This window comes from Venturia canescens, chromosome 4 (assembly GCF_019457755.1).
Source record: "Venturia canescens isolate UGA chromosome 4, ASM1945775v1, whole genome shotgun sequence".
NCBI lineage: Eukaryota > Metazoa > Arthropoda > Insecta > Hymenoptera > Ichneumonidae > Venturia > Venturia canescens.
Genome location: NC_057424.1, coordinates 9734198 through 9749561, shown reverse-complemented (window position 1 = coordinate 9749561; position 15364 = coordinate 9734198). Strand labels below are relative to the sequence as shown.

At 36.9% G+C, this 15364-nt stretch overlaps 3 protein-coding genes and 1 long non-coding RNA gene across 6 annotated transcripts; 2 read left to right on the top strand and 2 right to left on the bottom strand.

Moving 5' to 3' along the window:
* The first annotated feature begins 105 nt into the window (after positions 1-105).
* Positions 106-2921, top strand: LOC122409965 (GTPase Era, mitochondrial). 2 transcript variants are annotated; one of them, XM_043417889.1, is made up of 4 exons: positions 106-280; positions 590-870; positions 1907-2341; positions 2422-2921. In XM_043417889.1, exons 2-4 carry the CDS (start codon positions 616-618, stop codon positions 2782-2784), a joined length of 1053 nt encoding a protein of 350 aa, XP_043273824.1. In that variant the 5' UTR covers positions 106-280; positions 590-615; the 3' UTR covers positions 2785-2921. The 2 variants fall into 2 exon arrangements, with proteins under 2 accessions (XP_043273824.1, XP_043273825.1); XM_043417890.1 differs by having other exon boundaries at positions 106-355.
* A 309-nt stretch (positions 2922-3230) lies between these two features.
* Positions 3231-4908, bottom strand: LOC122409969 (sulfotransferase 4A1-like). The gene is made up of 5 exons (XM_043417897.1): positions 4598-4908; positions 4266-4461; positions 3983-4109; positions 3800-3894; positions 3231-3736 (listed from the first exon to the last, which is right to left on the bottom strand). The coding sequence occupies exons 1-5, from the start codon at positions 4903-4905 to the stop codon at positions 3374-3376; spliced, it is 1089 nt and encodes a 362-aa protein (XP_043273832.1). The 5' UTR covers positions 4906-4908; the 3' UTR covers positions 3231-3373.
* Positions 4909-5350: 442 nt separating this feature from the next.
* On the bottom strand, positions 5351-15054 carry LOC122409960 (zinc finger protein 39-like). 2 transcript variants are annotated; one of them, XM_043417884.1, is made up of 6 exons: positions 14416-15054; positions 8854-8973; positions 7125-8735; positions 6734-6967; positions 6309-6490; positions 5351-6164 (listed from the first exon to the last, which is right to left on the bottom strand). In XM_043417884.1, the coding sequence occupies exons 1-6, from the start codon at positions 14548-14550 to the stop codon at positions 5843-5845; spliced, it is 2604 nt and encodes an 867-aa protein (XP_043273819.1). In that variant the 5' UTR covers positions 14551-15054; the 3' UTR covers positions 5351-5842. The 2 variants fall into 2 exon arrangements, with proteins under 2 accessions (XP_043273819.1, XP_043273820.1); XM_043417885.1 differs by lacking the exons at positions 5351-6164; positions 6309-6490; positions 6734-6967; positions 7125-8735; positions 8854-8973 and adding exons at positions 9143-12373; positions 12836-12979 and having other exon boundaries at positions 14416-15051.
* LOC122409970 (uncharacterized) lies at positions 8603-9409 on the top strand. The gene is made up of 2 exons (XR_006260811.1): positions 8603-8698; positions 8847-9409. It is a non-coding gene; the product is annotated as an uncharacterized lncRNA (long non-coding RNA).
* Positions 15055-15364: the final 310 nt, after the last annotated feature.

Below are 15364 nucleotides of genomic sequence, written 5' to 3'. Positions count from 1 at the left end.
CCCCATGACATTTGCTGGTGCTGCCTTCCTCCCCTCGATCATAAGCTTGAGCACCTTGCGGTCGGTACATTATTGAACGAGTATATGAATATAATTTTGCCGCAAGAGTCCGCGAGTTGCTTTTCTATAGATTTTTCAAGAAACTTGGTTAATCGGTTATATTGTCGGCGTTTTATAAACTTTTGTTTTTCTAATCGATTCATATAATGCAATTTCATTATTTGAAGTAAATTTGAACAACCACAAAGAGAATTTTTACTATTTATATACGTTTCATCAGGTATTATGTCATCGTCTAATTACATTTTTTCGGTGAATTGTTATGATCTCACATTCTCATACCGTATCATCAAGGGTATGGCAGCCATTCAACTCACAGTTTGTGTATTAATATAAAAATGCTGTAAAATATGTCGCGTTCGAGAATAAATAATTAAAAAAAGAACTTAGAATTGTGCGTTTTGGCAACATAACCTACAATTTTTTATTTTGATTCTTGTATCCACCGCATTAGCCTCTTCGTTGCCATTAGATATTAACATGCGTTATAAAATGTAGAAAAACACTTTTTCCTGTTATTGCTTTACAGATTATGAAGTACAAAGGAATTGATAGATGAACAAAATGTTGATGTGTATTGGACGACGTTTTTTTCGTTCAAGTAGTTGTCTTTTGAGACAATTTTCAATCGCACCAGAAAGCACTTTCGCTCCAGAATATCAGAATTGCAATGAGCATGATGATTTTATCGATGAAAACAAGGATTTCAATAGAATAAGGAGCGAAGATTGTAAATCATTGAATATAGCAATAATAGGATTGCCAAATGTTGGGAAAAGTACACTGATAAATCGCCTCACCAATCGACCAGTGAGTAAACAATGTTGAAAAATTTTACTGGACAATCAATCGTGATCGAACCTCTTTTAAGACAGCTCCAAATATTTTGCATACTTTGCAAATCATCCAATGTTCCAAAAAACTTTGCGTTTAAAGAAATCTCAAGAAATTCTGGATAATCTCGTAACATGCCCCTAAAGGTGATCTAATAGTTGTGCAAGTGCGAGAGAGATCACTGAAAAGCAATTACACAGTTTATTTTGACAGTCTTAATATTCTGAGAAAAATGAAAGTTACACTTTGTTCTTTGATAATAGGAGAGTAGCATGTATTTCATATTTTCCCCCAAATATGAAGTCACTCGGAATGTATTGTGTAACAGGATTTTTATCGACTCCATAACTAAAAGATTCAATAATTTTGGAAATTCTTCAAATGAGGAAATTTGTAGAATTTAAATTATAGCTTTTTGTTGGGAGGAATACATTATCCATTGTTCCTTATGTTGCACTTTATTTTAAATTTTTTTCTAGAAAAACATCATTGTGATTTTCAAATTTAATTGTCAATATTATATAAAAATAATAATGGTAATGATCATAAAATATGCACTACGCACGACTAGGTAAAAGTTTAAAATGATTTATTCTTATAAATGCTGTTTAAATAATTTGGAACAGTCTTTTATCAGTAAGATCTTACAATTGGTTTAGAGATTTTATTCGTACAAACTTCCTGTCAAGGATATATCTTTCGTTGACAGAAATTTTGTACGAATGTGATTGGGTGGAAAAACCTTTTCATTGTCAATATGTTACCTGGTATCAGTTTGAAAATTCAATTGATAAAAAGTATGGGTTTCCAAACAATGTAGAAATATGAAAAGATTCCAGTGGATTTTCAAAAAAATTGTGTCCCCAATTGATGAACTTTATGTCGCGAAATAAACTTCTACACAATTTTTTAAAAAGAAAAGGATTGACAAATTTTTTTTCATTTCCAAATACATCGGTAGTATGATTCATCACTATTCTTATTATTGCTCATGATAAATTCTTCTGAATAGGTTTGCGCAACTGCATCAAGATTTCACGTGACCCGAGCAAAAAGTAATGCGATTTACAGTGAAGGTAAAACGCAGCTGGTTTTCATCGATACTCCCGGTCTTGTTTCCGCTCACGAATTCAAAAAATTCGAGCTCGAGAACAGCTTCAAAGATGATGTAAAAGCGGCAATGGAAAGCGCAGACATTGTTGGCGTCATTCAAGACGTTTCTAACAAATACACAAGAGGACTTATGCATAAAAAGATATTGGGTTTGATGAAAATGACTCGAGTCGGTGTACCATCAATACTCATTATGAACAAAATTGATGTTATGAAGAAAAAACGCGATCTTCTGGCGCTCGTAAAAGTGCTTACCAGCGAAAAGGGATGGCCGAATTTTTCAGATGTTTTTATGGTCAGCGCACTTACTGCAGATGGTGTTGAGGATCTACGAGTACGATAAATGGATTATTTGTCTTGAAATTATAATTTTTGGTGTATTTAACTGAATTTAATTTTCACATTCTTCCACAGAATTATTTTTTGGATTCCGCGAAGCCCCGTGACTGGGAATACGGACCGGAAGTGGTGACGGATCAACCAACTGAGAAGATCATCGAACGTGCTGTACGAGCGAAATTTATGGATTCCTTGCCGAACGAATTACCATACAGATTAAAAATTGAGATTGAGCATTTAAGCACCTGCGAGGACGGTAGTTTGAATTGCGTCGTAATCACCCGGGCTGAATCCGATAGAATAGCGAAAATCGTTTTAGGAAAAAGTGGAGCTCGGGTCAAAATGGTTGCTCGCCAGGCAGAAGAAGAGTTGAGTAACGCTTTTCGCACTACCGTCAGACTTAAAGTTGCTGTCCATTTTTCGGAAGAAAAAAAATGATGTATTATACAATAAAATAAGGGAAATTTCAACTTTTATTCAATCAGATACTCGCCGTGAATTATGTTACACTGAATTCTTGCACAACATCTGAAGGTCAACTTTGGTAATAAAGAAAATTGTGCCAGGCCTCGGAACTTAGAAGACAATTAGATTTTTCATATATAATAGTATTAAAGGGAAAATGTCTACGACAGTAATTGGCAAATTATGATTTTTTTTTAATACGTTCATTGGGGGTCGCAGTTTTTCATGCAGAACAATTACACCTTTCAGTTACGTTTAACGATTGATTTTTATAATTTTCGACACTGAGTCAGAATTTTTTACGTTTTCAGTTTGACTAATTATTAAAAAATGACAGCAAAGATTGAACTAATATTTGCATTTAAAACGTCAAACCAGTCCTCAGTGTTCTCCGATTTGAAAAAAAAACTTAAATAGCACCAGTTCGAAAGGAAACTTGAAAAATGTATAAAAGAGCATTGAAATTGAGTGTAAATTTTCAAATTAATTAGCATTCCCCCTCGGATGAATACTGAAACATTGCAATAATCAAACAATATGTAAGTGACACGATGTTAACGGGTCATTGCTTGCAATTTATCGTCTTTCCTACGTGACATATCGAATCTGTCAAAATGATTTCATTGTTGTTATTCGCACTAAAATGAGGGAATCTGAGGTCAGTATCTTTGAGATTTTCCTCGATCCACGTATCGGCACTGGCTTCGAGCGTATCCGTGAAAGTTTCTTTCCATCCTCCTGACTTTCCATTTCTCACAAAATTTCCAGGAGTGATAATTCCACAAGCTCGCAATTCCGATGAATTGACCATTGGATTATGGCGAAAATTTTTGATATCAAGATGATTCATGAGTTGGGATATTTCCTCGGCGTTGTAAGATTTGCCGAGAAATTTCGAAACACTTTCAATCGCTCCCCGGAAATCCTGAAGAACATGTTTCTTAGCTTTTGCGCTCGGAGAAGTTTGTAGATTATTAAAAATAATTACCATTTGCAAGTCTTCGTAAAACAAGAAAAGTAAATTTGGATGATGTCTCTGAGCCCAAGCCTCCTTAAGGTGTTCCCAATAAGGACTCCACGGGGCTACATTTTTCCATGTCATTAAGAATCTCATTATCAAAATTATCAGAAAACACTGGCGTTAGTCAATTTTTTTCATATAGTTACGCACTTAAATCGTTTCGAAAATAATTCCAGAATTCCTCAAAATTTCCTTCGTAGCCTTGTGTGCTGATAGCTCGATTGAGATGGTACCATGAGACCGCAACATCTTTCGGATTCCGAGCAACGTATATTATCTAAGATTTAATAAAACTGTGATAATGATCGTTGCGTGTTTTTAAAGTCAGTGAAAGCAAGTGTTTACGTATTACAAGAAAACCCGGAAGATATAATTAAAATTGAAATAAAAGTCTCAAGCAATGATTGCGTTATATAATTTGAAATATTGGTACTTTGCATCCAGTGTCGAGAATTCCGGGCAACAAACTAAGTGGAAAATGGGATTTGATGAATCTCGGTGAAAGAAGATTCTCCAAAACCTCGTATCCGGGTTTGGAAATTTCTTTGCAAAGTTTTTTCTTCTCCTTGTCGCCCTCGTTCAATTTGACAAATTCTTGCGTCACCTCTGGATGATTGAACATGCTGAATCTGGTTGAAAAGTGTACGAAAATACCGTGATTAATATATAAGAGCTCTGGAATATTTCATTTACAAAATTGCGTTTTCCAATAGTTTGATATTGTTTTTTTTTCTACAATCAAAAAATAATGGATTTTCGACGTACTCCAAAAATGGAAATCTCTCAGAAAGATAACGCTTATTGGCCGTATCAAAGTCCAAATTATTGCTGATCAACCAAACCAATTCTTGGGTCCATGTGGTACCTGATCTGGGATAGGACAAAACCCACGTGTCGCTAGATCTGGCCTTGAACTTGTAAAATCCTTCGCCCTGTTCCACGTAGCGATGAGGAAAAAAATATCCCTTTTCGCCGACCTTAACCCAACCTGTTCTTTCGCCTTTAAATTTCTCAAGCATTTTTTTCGTCAGACTCTCTTCTAGCACTTCGTACTTGGGTAATTTCAAGTCCATATTGTTTATTGTTTATTTATCCGTAAAAGTGAATTGAGATTGTTTCAGTTGATTGAAAAATTTGATCGCTTATTTCTTGGAGGACGATTAACCGAACGATCGTTTGTTACTACGAACCGTCCGACGAAGCCTTGAATCGAACACTGACTTCCCATGAGGAAGAGCCTTGATTTCGAGTTTGTCGACACAGAAGTGAAAGTCGTAGTTTGACCCACAAATCTCCATCTCTTACATTCTGGGCAAACACAGCTCGTCATTCCGAAGGCACATCGCAGGTTTCGGCGTTCGCAACGTCAACATCAAACAGAACATAGCTCGTTATCGTTAAATGACAACACATTAATTATGCCATTAGATTATTTTTTCGAAAAACTATGTGTACTTTTTTTATCGTATGAAAAGTCGAAAAAGTAGTGAAACTACAAAATTACCAAAAACAACAGGATTTATTGGTTTGCACAGTCAGTTTAATAGGAACTTTTACAATTACAGGCACGTATCATTTGCACTAGTTGACAGCATCAAAAAATCAGTCTTTGATGTAAAATATGTAGCAACTTCAGCAAAGTTTCAGTCTTAAAATAAGAGGCAAAAAAAATCGTAGAATTGGCATGATCAATACTGCAATGTGATTTTTTAAAAAATATTATGAACTAAAAAAAAATATCAGGTTGCCAACTTGGGCCAGGAACATGAAGATTCACTATAAAAAATTGTAATTAATTCATTAAAATTACTGAGGATTGTAACTGATTAAACATAATTGAGCTAATTAAAATTAGTTAATGAATATTCGTGAGGGCACGCTGTGTGCTTCAGGCACGCTGTGTGCTTCAGGCACACGGTGTTCATAATTGTAACTAATTAATGCTAGTATAGGCACGTTTTTATGGCTTAGGCACTTCGTTGCGTTTGGTGAGAAAGAGAAATAAAAAATTCAGGTACATGGAATCGTGTTCTCGACGACGACTGTGGTGAAGCTTTCTCGGTATTCATCCTTCGTTTTTGGTACATTCATAATCGCTCTCTCCTCGTTTATTTGCACATCAGTCTTCGTATTTGTCGGTACGGTTGATAAAACCGTTTTTTCTACTCCCCCCTCCTTATCCGTATCTTTTGTAAGATTCTTACTTTGGCTTCGTCGGATTGTTAAAAGAGTTGCAAGCCCCGGATTGGCGAGAAAAGCCTCGCATCGTTTTGTATGCATTTTCATGTTGTCGTGCCGATTGAAAGGACGTTTACATCCAGGACACAGAAATCTAACAAAAAAACGTATTTAATAAGTCAATTAAAATTCTTTTTTCGATCATGAAATCTTGAGGATAGCAAATCGCAAATTAAAGACTTAATCAAAAGTCGATGAATTTAAGAATTTTTTTAATCTGGTAATGAGCTCTCTCCACCTTTTGTCACTGTGGACTGCCATGTGAGCAGCGAGATGAGACTGTTGAGCAAAATCCTTTTGGCAAACGTTGCATTTATACTTTCGAATGCCCTCGTGCTTGAGTAGGTGTTCTTTCAGGATGTGGCTACTTTTATAAACGTTCGAGCATAGAGTACACTTGTACTTTGCAGCTGAATGAACCTGAGGAACATTTCAAATGAATTATAAATCTCGGAGCAGCTGGAAACAAATTTTGGGCACGAGGAAATCGAAAAAAATCTATCAATTCGGGGTTTTTTAAACATTTTGTAAATGCATCATCAATTATGTGGTTGGAAGGAATTTTTAATTTGCTTGAATATGAAAAAGAAAAAAATACTCAATAATATGATGTTCGAAAGTCACTACTCTTACAAAGAAATGCTTTCTTTGAAAAACCCTTACATTCTGGTGATTATTCAGTGCTTTTTTCGATTTGCACCTTTTTCCACAAACATCGCATTCGTAATCCCTGTTGTGAACATTCGCGTAATGTTTCTGAAGCGCCTCGTTATTGCACAAGTAGATCGAACAGAATTTGCACATGTTTGCAGCTTTGTCCTTGTTGTGAATGATCAAATGAGCGCGCAAACGATTCTTTGAAAAAAATTCTTTGCCACAGACGTTGCAAGTTACGTCCTGTGAATGAGAAACCATTGATTTTAGGATTTAGTGAGAGCTGTCAAAAACTTTATGTTAGTAACGTGCTAGAAAAAAATTGTTCTTTTGAAAATTTAATTTTCCTGCATATACGTAAGCGAATAATGAGAATTGACAGAAAAGTGACAAAATTTACCTTCACGGGTTTGTGGGTAGTTTTATGGTAACTGAGAACTTGTCTGCTAGCGCTGGTAAATTCGCATACGTCGCAAGCATAAGGCCTCAATCCGGTATGAGTGTTTAAGTGTTCTTCAAGAAGGAAAGAAGTGACGTAACGTTTTTCGCAAATCTCGCATGCGAATGGTTTGATTTTGAGATGACTTTTCCTCACGTGGCAGCGAATATTGCTGACGGTTACGGTGGAAAAATCGCAAGCGTTGCAGCGATATGGTTTCATGTCTAGATGCCCCCAAATATGAACTTGGCATTTGTCTTGTCGAGTGTAACAAGCGTCGCAGAGTTTGCAGGTGAATTTTTTTCGACCGAGATAAACGACGTGGTCCATAACTCTTCTTTCGTCGACCACGGACATATTACAATTGTAATATTTCTCAATTGCTTCTTTTTGTTCGTCGGTTATGAGGTCTGTGATTTTGCTGAATTTCTTTGATTTCGTATTTCCATCGTCGTCCGTTTCGTCCGCAGATTCTTCTTCGTCTCTCGATTCAATGATGCTCAATTTTTTTGCAACACTCCGCGGTTCTCGTCGCTTACTTGAACCGTCATCGATTTTCGTATCCGGTTTCTCCATCATCATGCTTTCCCTCGCTAGCTCCATCGAAGCTCTTTCTTTCTTATTTTCAAATTTCTTATCACTGCTGCAAGAAGGCGTAGAAACACTTTGTTTTTCTGCTTCATCACCCCTGGGCGGAGAATTTCCGTGCAATTTTCCCAACCTCGTAGATTTCAGACTCAAACCCTCTGGTAATTGAATCATATTTGGTATCCATACAATTTTATTTTTTGTCAATATCTTTCCCTTTGAAATGGCAGCTTCTACCAGATTCTCATCATTCTCCACTTTCACCGTTATATCCGACGGTTCGCTGCTCTGCAACATCGTTTTTGTACCAGTTACGGAAGTTTTTTCAACAGACTTATCACATTTTTCAACCGTGAAATTTGGCACTTCGCTTTGAGGAACTTTCTTCAACCAATCCGTTATTTTTTTCTCTTCTCTTGGAGAAATTTTCAATGCGGATTCGGTTTTTATTGAGGTTTTTGAAGCATTTATCTTCTTAAAAGGAGAAGACGTTTTGTTCGAATTGTTTGATTTTTTTGGAGCCTCAATGTTAAGATTCTTCTCTTCAACTTTACCCTTTTTTGTTTTGCCCACATTTTCATTGGGCGTGGTTTCTTTGTTTTTATTTGTTTTGTCCTTGTCAATTTTATTCTTTGCCACGTCATCCTGCCCATTCTCTTTGTTTTCCTGATTTTTAGCCTTCTGCGTTGCTCCATTTTCATCAATTTTCATCTCATTGATTTCATTTTCTTTTTCTTTTTCTTTTTCATTCCGTTTTATTTCTGGTCTCGACTTTTCGGACTCTTCGGCGGCAGTCTTGTGACGCTTGTCCACTGCAACATGGGCAACTTGCCCATTTTTTTGCTCTTCCGGATAAATAGATTTTTTCCTTTTGATGCCAGACTTGGGAGTCGGTGCAGTATTTTCTTTGTCAAAATCCTCATCCAATTCCGGGTCCAGTGGCTTAGGTACGGTTTCTTGACGTTTCTGAGCTTCTTGGCATTTCTGAGGTTTAGACGAAATATTCAAATTATTTCTCAAAATTATTGCTTCAAATTATTACTCAAAAGCCAAAAAAATTATTCACTACTACATTGTCGTTGCGAAAAATTAAAGATTTCACCTGCGCAGCTGTCAATTTTTCCTGAGTTTTGTGACATTGCTCGTGGAAGTCACACAAAAATTCCAACGCTCCGAGACATCTAATGCAGACATTGTGAGGCAATCCGTCAGCTTCGCTTATCTACAAAATCAGGAGGAAATGAGGTAATGAAAAATTTCTGGGTTTTTTGTTAATAAAAAGTGCAGTTGAGTGGTTGATTCATGCAAACACAGGAACTTCTTCACATCTAAAGTGTGACCCGAATTTTGAGTTTCAAAACAAGGTAAGGTGCAAGAGAAAACAAAAATGATTATTCTCGAAAAATATCATAGCTTTATTCGTGTAAACATTGGAATATTTAAATGAGCATGTCGTTGAAAAAAAATCTTAATTATCCCTCCACTCTCCGATCTCACTTATACGTTTTTTCCCTTAATTCATCACTTAGGAAACTAACTTATTCATAATCACACATTATTTTTCTTTTTAATTTATCCTCCATGCATTTTCTAACGAGAGAAATATAGACTACTGTTTTATTTTCTCCGTCGCGTCTATATCATCAATAAAGTTGGAGTAAAGACTTATATTGCGTCGTGTAGATTGATACCGAAATTGAACACACCTCGGTTTCTTATCGTTCTTTCAATTTTCATATTTGATTTTTTTTCTCCGAGTTTTTCACATTCTCAAGAATACATATTTATCGACATCACATTAGGAATTGGAGCAGTGATTGTAGGCCCTGGCTATTTCTCGTAAATAACATTTTTGGATGAGGCTCGAAATAAGTATTTTCTCTTTCCTTTTTCACTTCGAAGGCACATTTTTCTGATTGTCATTTTTGTTTTTTTAACGACGCATAAAGCGTCAATATCAGCTGTCAGATTCTTTACAAAATATACTTTTTCATACTATCCTTTTGTACTCTTAGTACGATTTATTCCGTTTTCGATATACGTTTATTTTTCTTTGTAGAGTATATATAAATATTTATAAATTTTGATATAAAAAGATTTGCAATTGTTTTTGAACAAGTTTTAAATTTTTAGAGAATAAGACGATCTCATTTTGGTGTAAAATTCAATGTTTTATAGAAAATATTTATCATTTTTTAACCAAATATTAAACGAGGATTTCTCGTTTGGAAGACTCTCTGGTCGTACTTTCAACAATTGAACGCTGTTTTATATAATATATATTTTTGTAAACTGGGAATTTATAGAAAAAGGTATTCTCAATTGGCACTGGACCGAGCTTTGACCACTTTCCAAGTTTCGTTATTTGTCAAACGTTTGGGTTTTTGGCTTCGGAAGAAGACCTCTAGAAAATCACAAATTGACCAAAACTTCCCAGTCCCTTTTCCGCGAGTCAAAACAAAGTCGAATAGAAAGGGAAATGGGAATGCGTCGTCAGTCAATGGACGAAATAAGTGGGCCTTTTTTGTTCCTCTCAAGGTTGCACCGAAAAAAATTGTGATTCGATTCAGTAGAAAAATTTTCTGATCAAAAATACAAATTGGAATTCGTAATTTCAATAAAAACTTTCAACCTCAATTTTCTCATTTTCTACTGTGGCAATAATTACTGAGTTTAAAAAAAATTCTATGAATGAATCAAATTTTTTTCGCCGCAACTGACGGGCTTTTGCAATTTGGAAAAAAGTATAGTTATTTTTCATTGGTATTATTGTCGACTGTGCTACCGTCGCTCATGTCATTTCCATCGTTTTTACCTGATTTTTCAAAGTGTCTTTTTCTATGTACTTTCATATTGTCTCGCCGATTAAATTTACGTCCGCATTCTGGGCAAACGTGAATTTTTTCGCCGTGGACATGGCGATGAGCGGCCAAATGGCTGGCTTGGGCGAAGCTCGCACCGCATTTTTGGCAAACATGTTTTCGGAGACCTTCGTGTTTGAGCAGATGTTCATTCAAAAAGGCTTTGGAGGCGTAACGATTGTTGCAAACGTTGCAAACGAAAGGCTTTGGATTGGAATGTTGCAAAACGTGTGCTTTGTATTTGGAAGCAACCTTGAAAGTTTTCGAGCATATTTCACAAGTGTAAGTGGTGGCATGACGAGATTTGACGTGATCGTTTAGAACGGCGAGACTCGAGTACAAATTGTAACAGAAACGACATCGGAAATTGCGACGATTTTTCAAATGAACACTCCCAATGTGTGAAAGTAAACGAGTACGAAATGGAAAAACTTTGCCACAATATTCGCAAGCTAAATTCTGCGGGGGTTGATGTGATTTAACGTGCATCTGCAACGATACTTTGTGATGATAACTTTGAGAACAATCGCTACAACGATAAGGTTTTACGCCTTTGTGAACGTTGTCGTGCTCGGTCAAGTCGAATTTCGAACGGAAGCGTTTCGGGCACTTGGGACATTGCATGGGTCGTGGATTTGTGTGTGAACATCTAATATGCTTCATGACATCCGATTTACAAACAAATTTGGCGCAGCATAAAGTACAAGCGTATTGTTTTATGCCAAGATGAGTTTTAACGTGTACCGTACATTTGTCTCGACGTTCGTACATTTTACGGCACAATTTACAAGCATAGCCGGACTGGCTATCGACGTATTCGATGTTGTCGTCAACCCGAATTTCTTCACCGTCCACACGGTACAGTTCTTCGGGATTCTGAGTGGTCGATAACCTTTTTTCCATTTCTTCGAGCTCATCGATTTTCGTCACTCCGCTGTTAATGCTTTTCCGTTTCGACGAGCCATTTATAATCGTGCTTACGATTTTATCAACCTCGACGTTGTTCTCGTTCTCCAGGAGACTCACGATCCCCGAGCCCACCAGACAAGAGCCCTGATCGGGAAAAACTTTGGCGAGGACCGTGAGGAATTCCGTGTCTTGTTTTTTTCGTCGAAGCTCCAGGGTGAAGCTTATATCCTCTATGTCACCTTGACGATTGGTCGACTCTTTGACCGAAACTTCCATGTCCGGAGACGAAGAAACTACCGTGAGAACTTTGTTCAACGCCGAAGTTGGAATTTGGATCATTGATTCACCGCTCAACGATTTTGAGCTTGGACTCGTCGATTCTTTGGTCGTATTTTCCACAACTTCTTTGCTCTTTTCCAACGAATCATTCTGACTCCGTAATCTACGAGTTATCGAGGCCGTTACTGTTTTTGCACAATCGACGCTCGTCAACGTCCCCGACGTCGAATTCGTTGTTGTCGTCGTCGTCGTTGTCGCTGTTGATGACGCCGTCGAATTTCGGCTTCGCAACCAGCGTTTGTTGACATTTTCAGTATTCGGCTCACGTACATTTTCCCGCTCACTGTCCGGCTTCTCGTTCTCGCTCTGCGATATCGATCTTCTACGTGCCCGTAATTTCTTTTTTGCCTTCGTTTGATGATTCTCGGCTCCGATCGGCGTAGCCGATTTTTCATACGTCGTTGTTGTTATTTCGACTTCATTTTCCAACGGAGGATTCAAATTTTTATCCGTGCTATTATTGTTCGTTGACGTTCCTGCCGGTATCGCTGAGTCTTCGATTTTCAGCTCTTCCTGAGGGATAAATTGAATTTTTTTGTTTTTTTTTTTTCACATTGATGTACCAGTGGATTATGAAAGAATTTTTTCACCCCTATGCGTTTACAGTTACGATAATCAAATTCATTACGATCCTAAGACAATTCCGTTCATTGTGACTAGCAACCGCTGTAATCGATTTCCATTTTTTTTTTTCAATTTTTTCCATTCTTTATCATTTATGGATTTTGTCAAATTAACCACAGAGTCGTTGACCACCGTATGAACGTAATTGTCAAGGGCATTTCTAAAAATTTCTAAAAATTTCATTTTACTCCTTAGAAAAGCAAAAATTAAAGGAAATTTTTACTGCATTATTCACGAGAACAGAAGGGATCGTCCGAATGTCAAAATATTTGCGTCTGAATTTTTAGCGGTAGGAAACAAATTGAAAGAAAAAAAAAGCTCTTGTAGTCGATAGTAACTGGACACACTTACAACATCTGTTAGCGCCGGCAGATTGTATCGTTCGCGCAACACTTGTTGGGTGCGTAGACACTCCTCTTGGAAGTCGCAAACGAATTCGAGCTTACCGAGACACTGTACACAAATCGCCTTGGGCAGAGGGTCCGTTTCATCAATCTGCGATTCAAACAAATTATTTTTATCGCAAATCATTCTCATGGAGACGATCGGTGTATGAATTAACGATTTGTTTCAATTTTATGAGAAAAGCAAAAATTAATGTTTTCCAACCTTAACAAAAGCTGAATGAGAAATGATTGTTTTATTACATTTGTACCAAAGCAGAAGCAAAAATTAGCAATATTTTTCATCTTTGCGAAAGCAACAACAAAAAATTATCCATTTTTCTCAATTGATGTAAAAATAAAAGCAAAAATTATCAAATGTAAACTCAATTCTAGAAAGCACAACCCAATGTCCATGATTTCTCTTCTCCGTTGTAAGCAACGAATTGTTACATAATGGAGGAAGCTATTCAGGACCCTACTGCTTAACAGACACAAATTTTTGACAACTGAATCCTCTCTTTCTCCAAATTTTTTTTCTTTCACTATGCCCACCAGTACATCCAAGTGCGAAAAATCTTCCAAGGAATTTAAGATATATTTGAGGTGGTAGGTAATTACAAATTTTATCTAGAGACTAATTAGTTTATATTTTTATTATGATTATAAATAGTTCTATGATTAAATGTTATGTCAACCACGGTTCAAACATTTTTTTCTTTTTACAAATATCATTGTGGTTGAACGAACGATAACATTTTTCAAATGATTTTTCATTCCGGAAACAGTGTACTTAGAATTATATTTTGTGATTTCTTAAAATTCGAAACGTAATAGATGATAATCATCAACGATGATCAAGTGAAAATTTATTCTACCCGAAAATACTCAGAAGAAATTCATTCATAAGCAAAAAACGACAACATAACCTCAAATCGTGGAGGCCGTTTGTTTTAGTGGATTCGTGTTCACTATTATTGGATAACACGGTAAAACAATTCGTTTTACCATTATAAATAACATTTTCGATCGTTTAAAGTAATAACCACGCAATTAGTGCCTTAAAGTAACAAAACTCTCAATTTTTGAACTTCAAAAACTGGAGTAAATATAGAAAATTAGATCGTTCTCTAATTATCGTAATTACTGAAATATTTTTTAAATTTCTTCGAAGGTCACGCAAGGTCATGAGAAATTTTGATCATTTTGATAAATGAACGAAATGGCTCGGATGAATTAATATAAGTGGAGATTATTATCGAACTGTTTGAAAGAAAAAAAATAAATCGGTATTTGCGAAGATTCGAAACAAAGGTGACCGCCATTGGCCGGTGATCATCATAACCCCCAAGTGTCTGATGGGGGAAAAATTGTTGCGGCGTCCTCACGTCGCCGACGCCATTTTTCTAACCCTTCTCGTAGTACGTGCAAAAGTGATGCTCCCTTATTTTTTTTTCCTTGAAATTCCCCTCCCTGGCCATTTGTATGTTTTCACGCAATTCGCACCCGCTGCCCAAGCGTGTAAAATAAGATTTCGTCCAAACTCACCAAAATGTTGATTTTCGTGTGAATCTTGACCCCGAGGAATCTCTTTGTGCCCTCCTCACCGAAAACATCAATGTATATACTCTCGCATTCGCCGCATAGCCTGCAGATTTGCGCCTCCTCCAGTTTCATCTCCATTTTTGTTTACTTTCAAGGCTGGCCGAACACTGTTCTTGACTACTTGAGAGAGTCGGCGTTTCTTTGCGTAGCTCCGTTGTTACCCTTCGTAGAAATAAAAACGAAAAAAATCCTCGATTCCCGGTTTTCTTTCTTAGAACTACGATATTTCGGGAAATTTCGGATAATTTCCAATTTATAAGAGGTCGTTTTTTTGCCAGGCCGAAAAACGCGTGCAAAATCATCGAGCAAGCCGCCCACACCGGTCACAATGGCTTTATTCACAAACTTAATCGAGCGATAATAACGAAAAATAATAACACGAACTCCAGCGACTCTCTGCTCTCCTCTCGTATTACGAAGAGACAGAGAGGAAGAGAGAAACTGTGCGCCTTTGTGCAGCGCACGACGAACTTTACGATGTCGTCCTTTTTCTGTTTTCTTCGCGGACACCACACGCACACGCTTCTTTCCCGACGATCACCTCTTCCCAAGTAGTATCGCTTTGAACTGCGCGTCCCTTTTGTTTACCCTCAACTATATCCGAGTTGGCAAATCCAAAGTGATCTTATTGGTTGAAGTCTCTTTTTTGGAGTACTGGCGTATCAAATTAGCGTCGATTGTCGAACTTTGTCGCATGCTTGCAATACGATTTCATTGGCAGTCTCGTATTGGAGTGACCAATGGGAACGAAGACAAAAATTCTGAAGAGTGAAGCATCGTTTCCGGTGCAAATGAAACATTCTTATTGGCTTATTGACTCGAGGCGTCGAAACCGTAATCATCGTATTTTGTTAATACCGTACAAAAGTAATTACAATTTACGATTAATAAA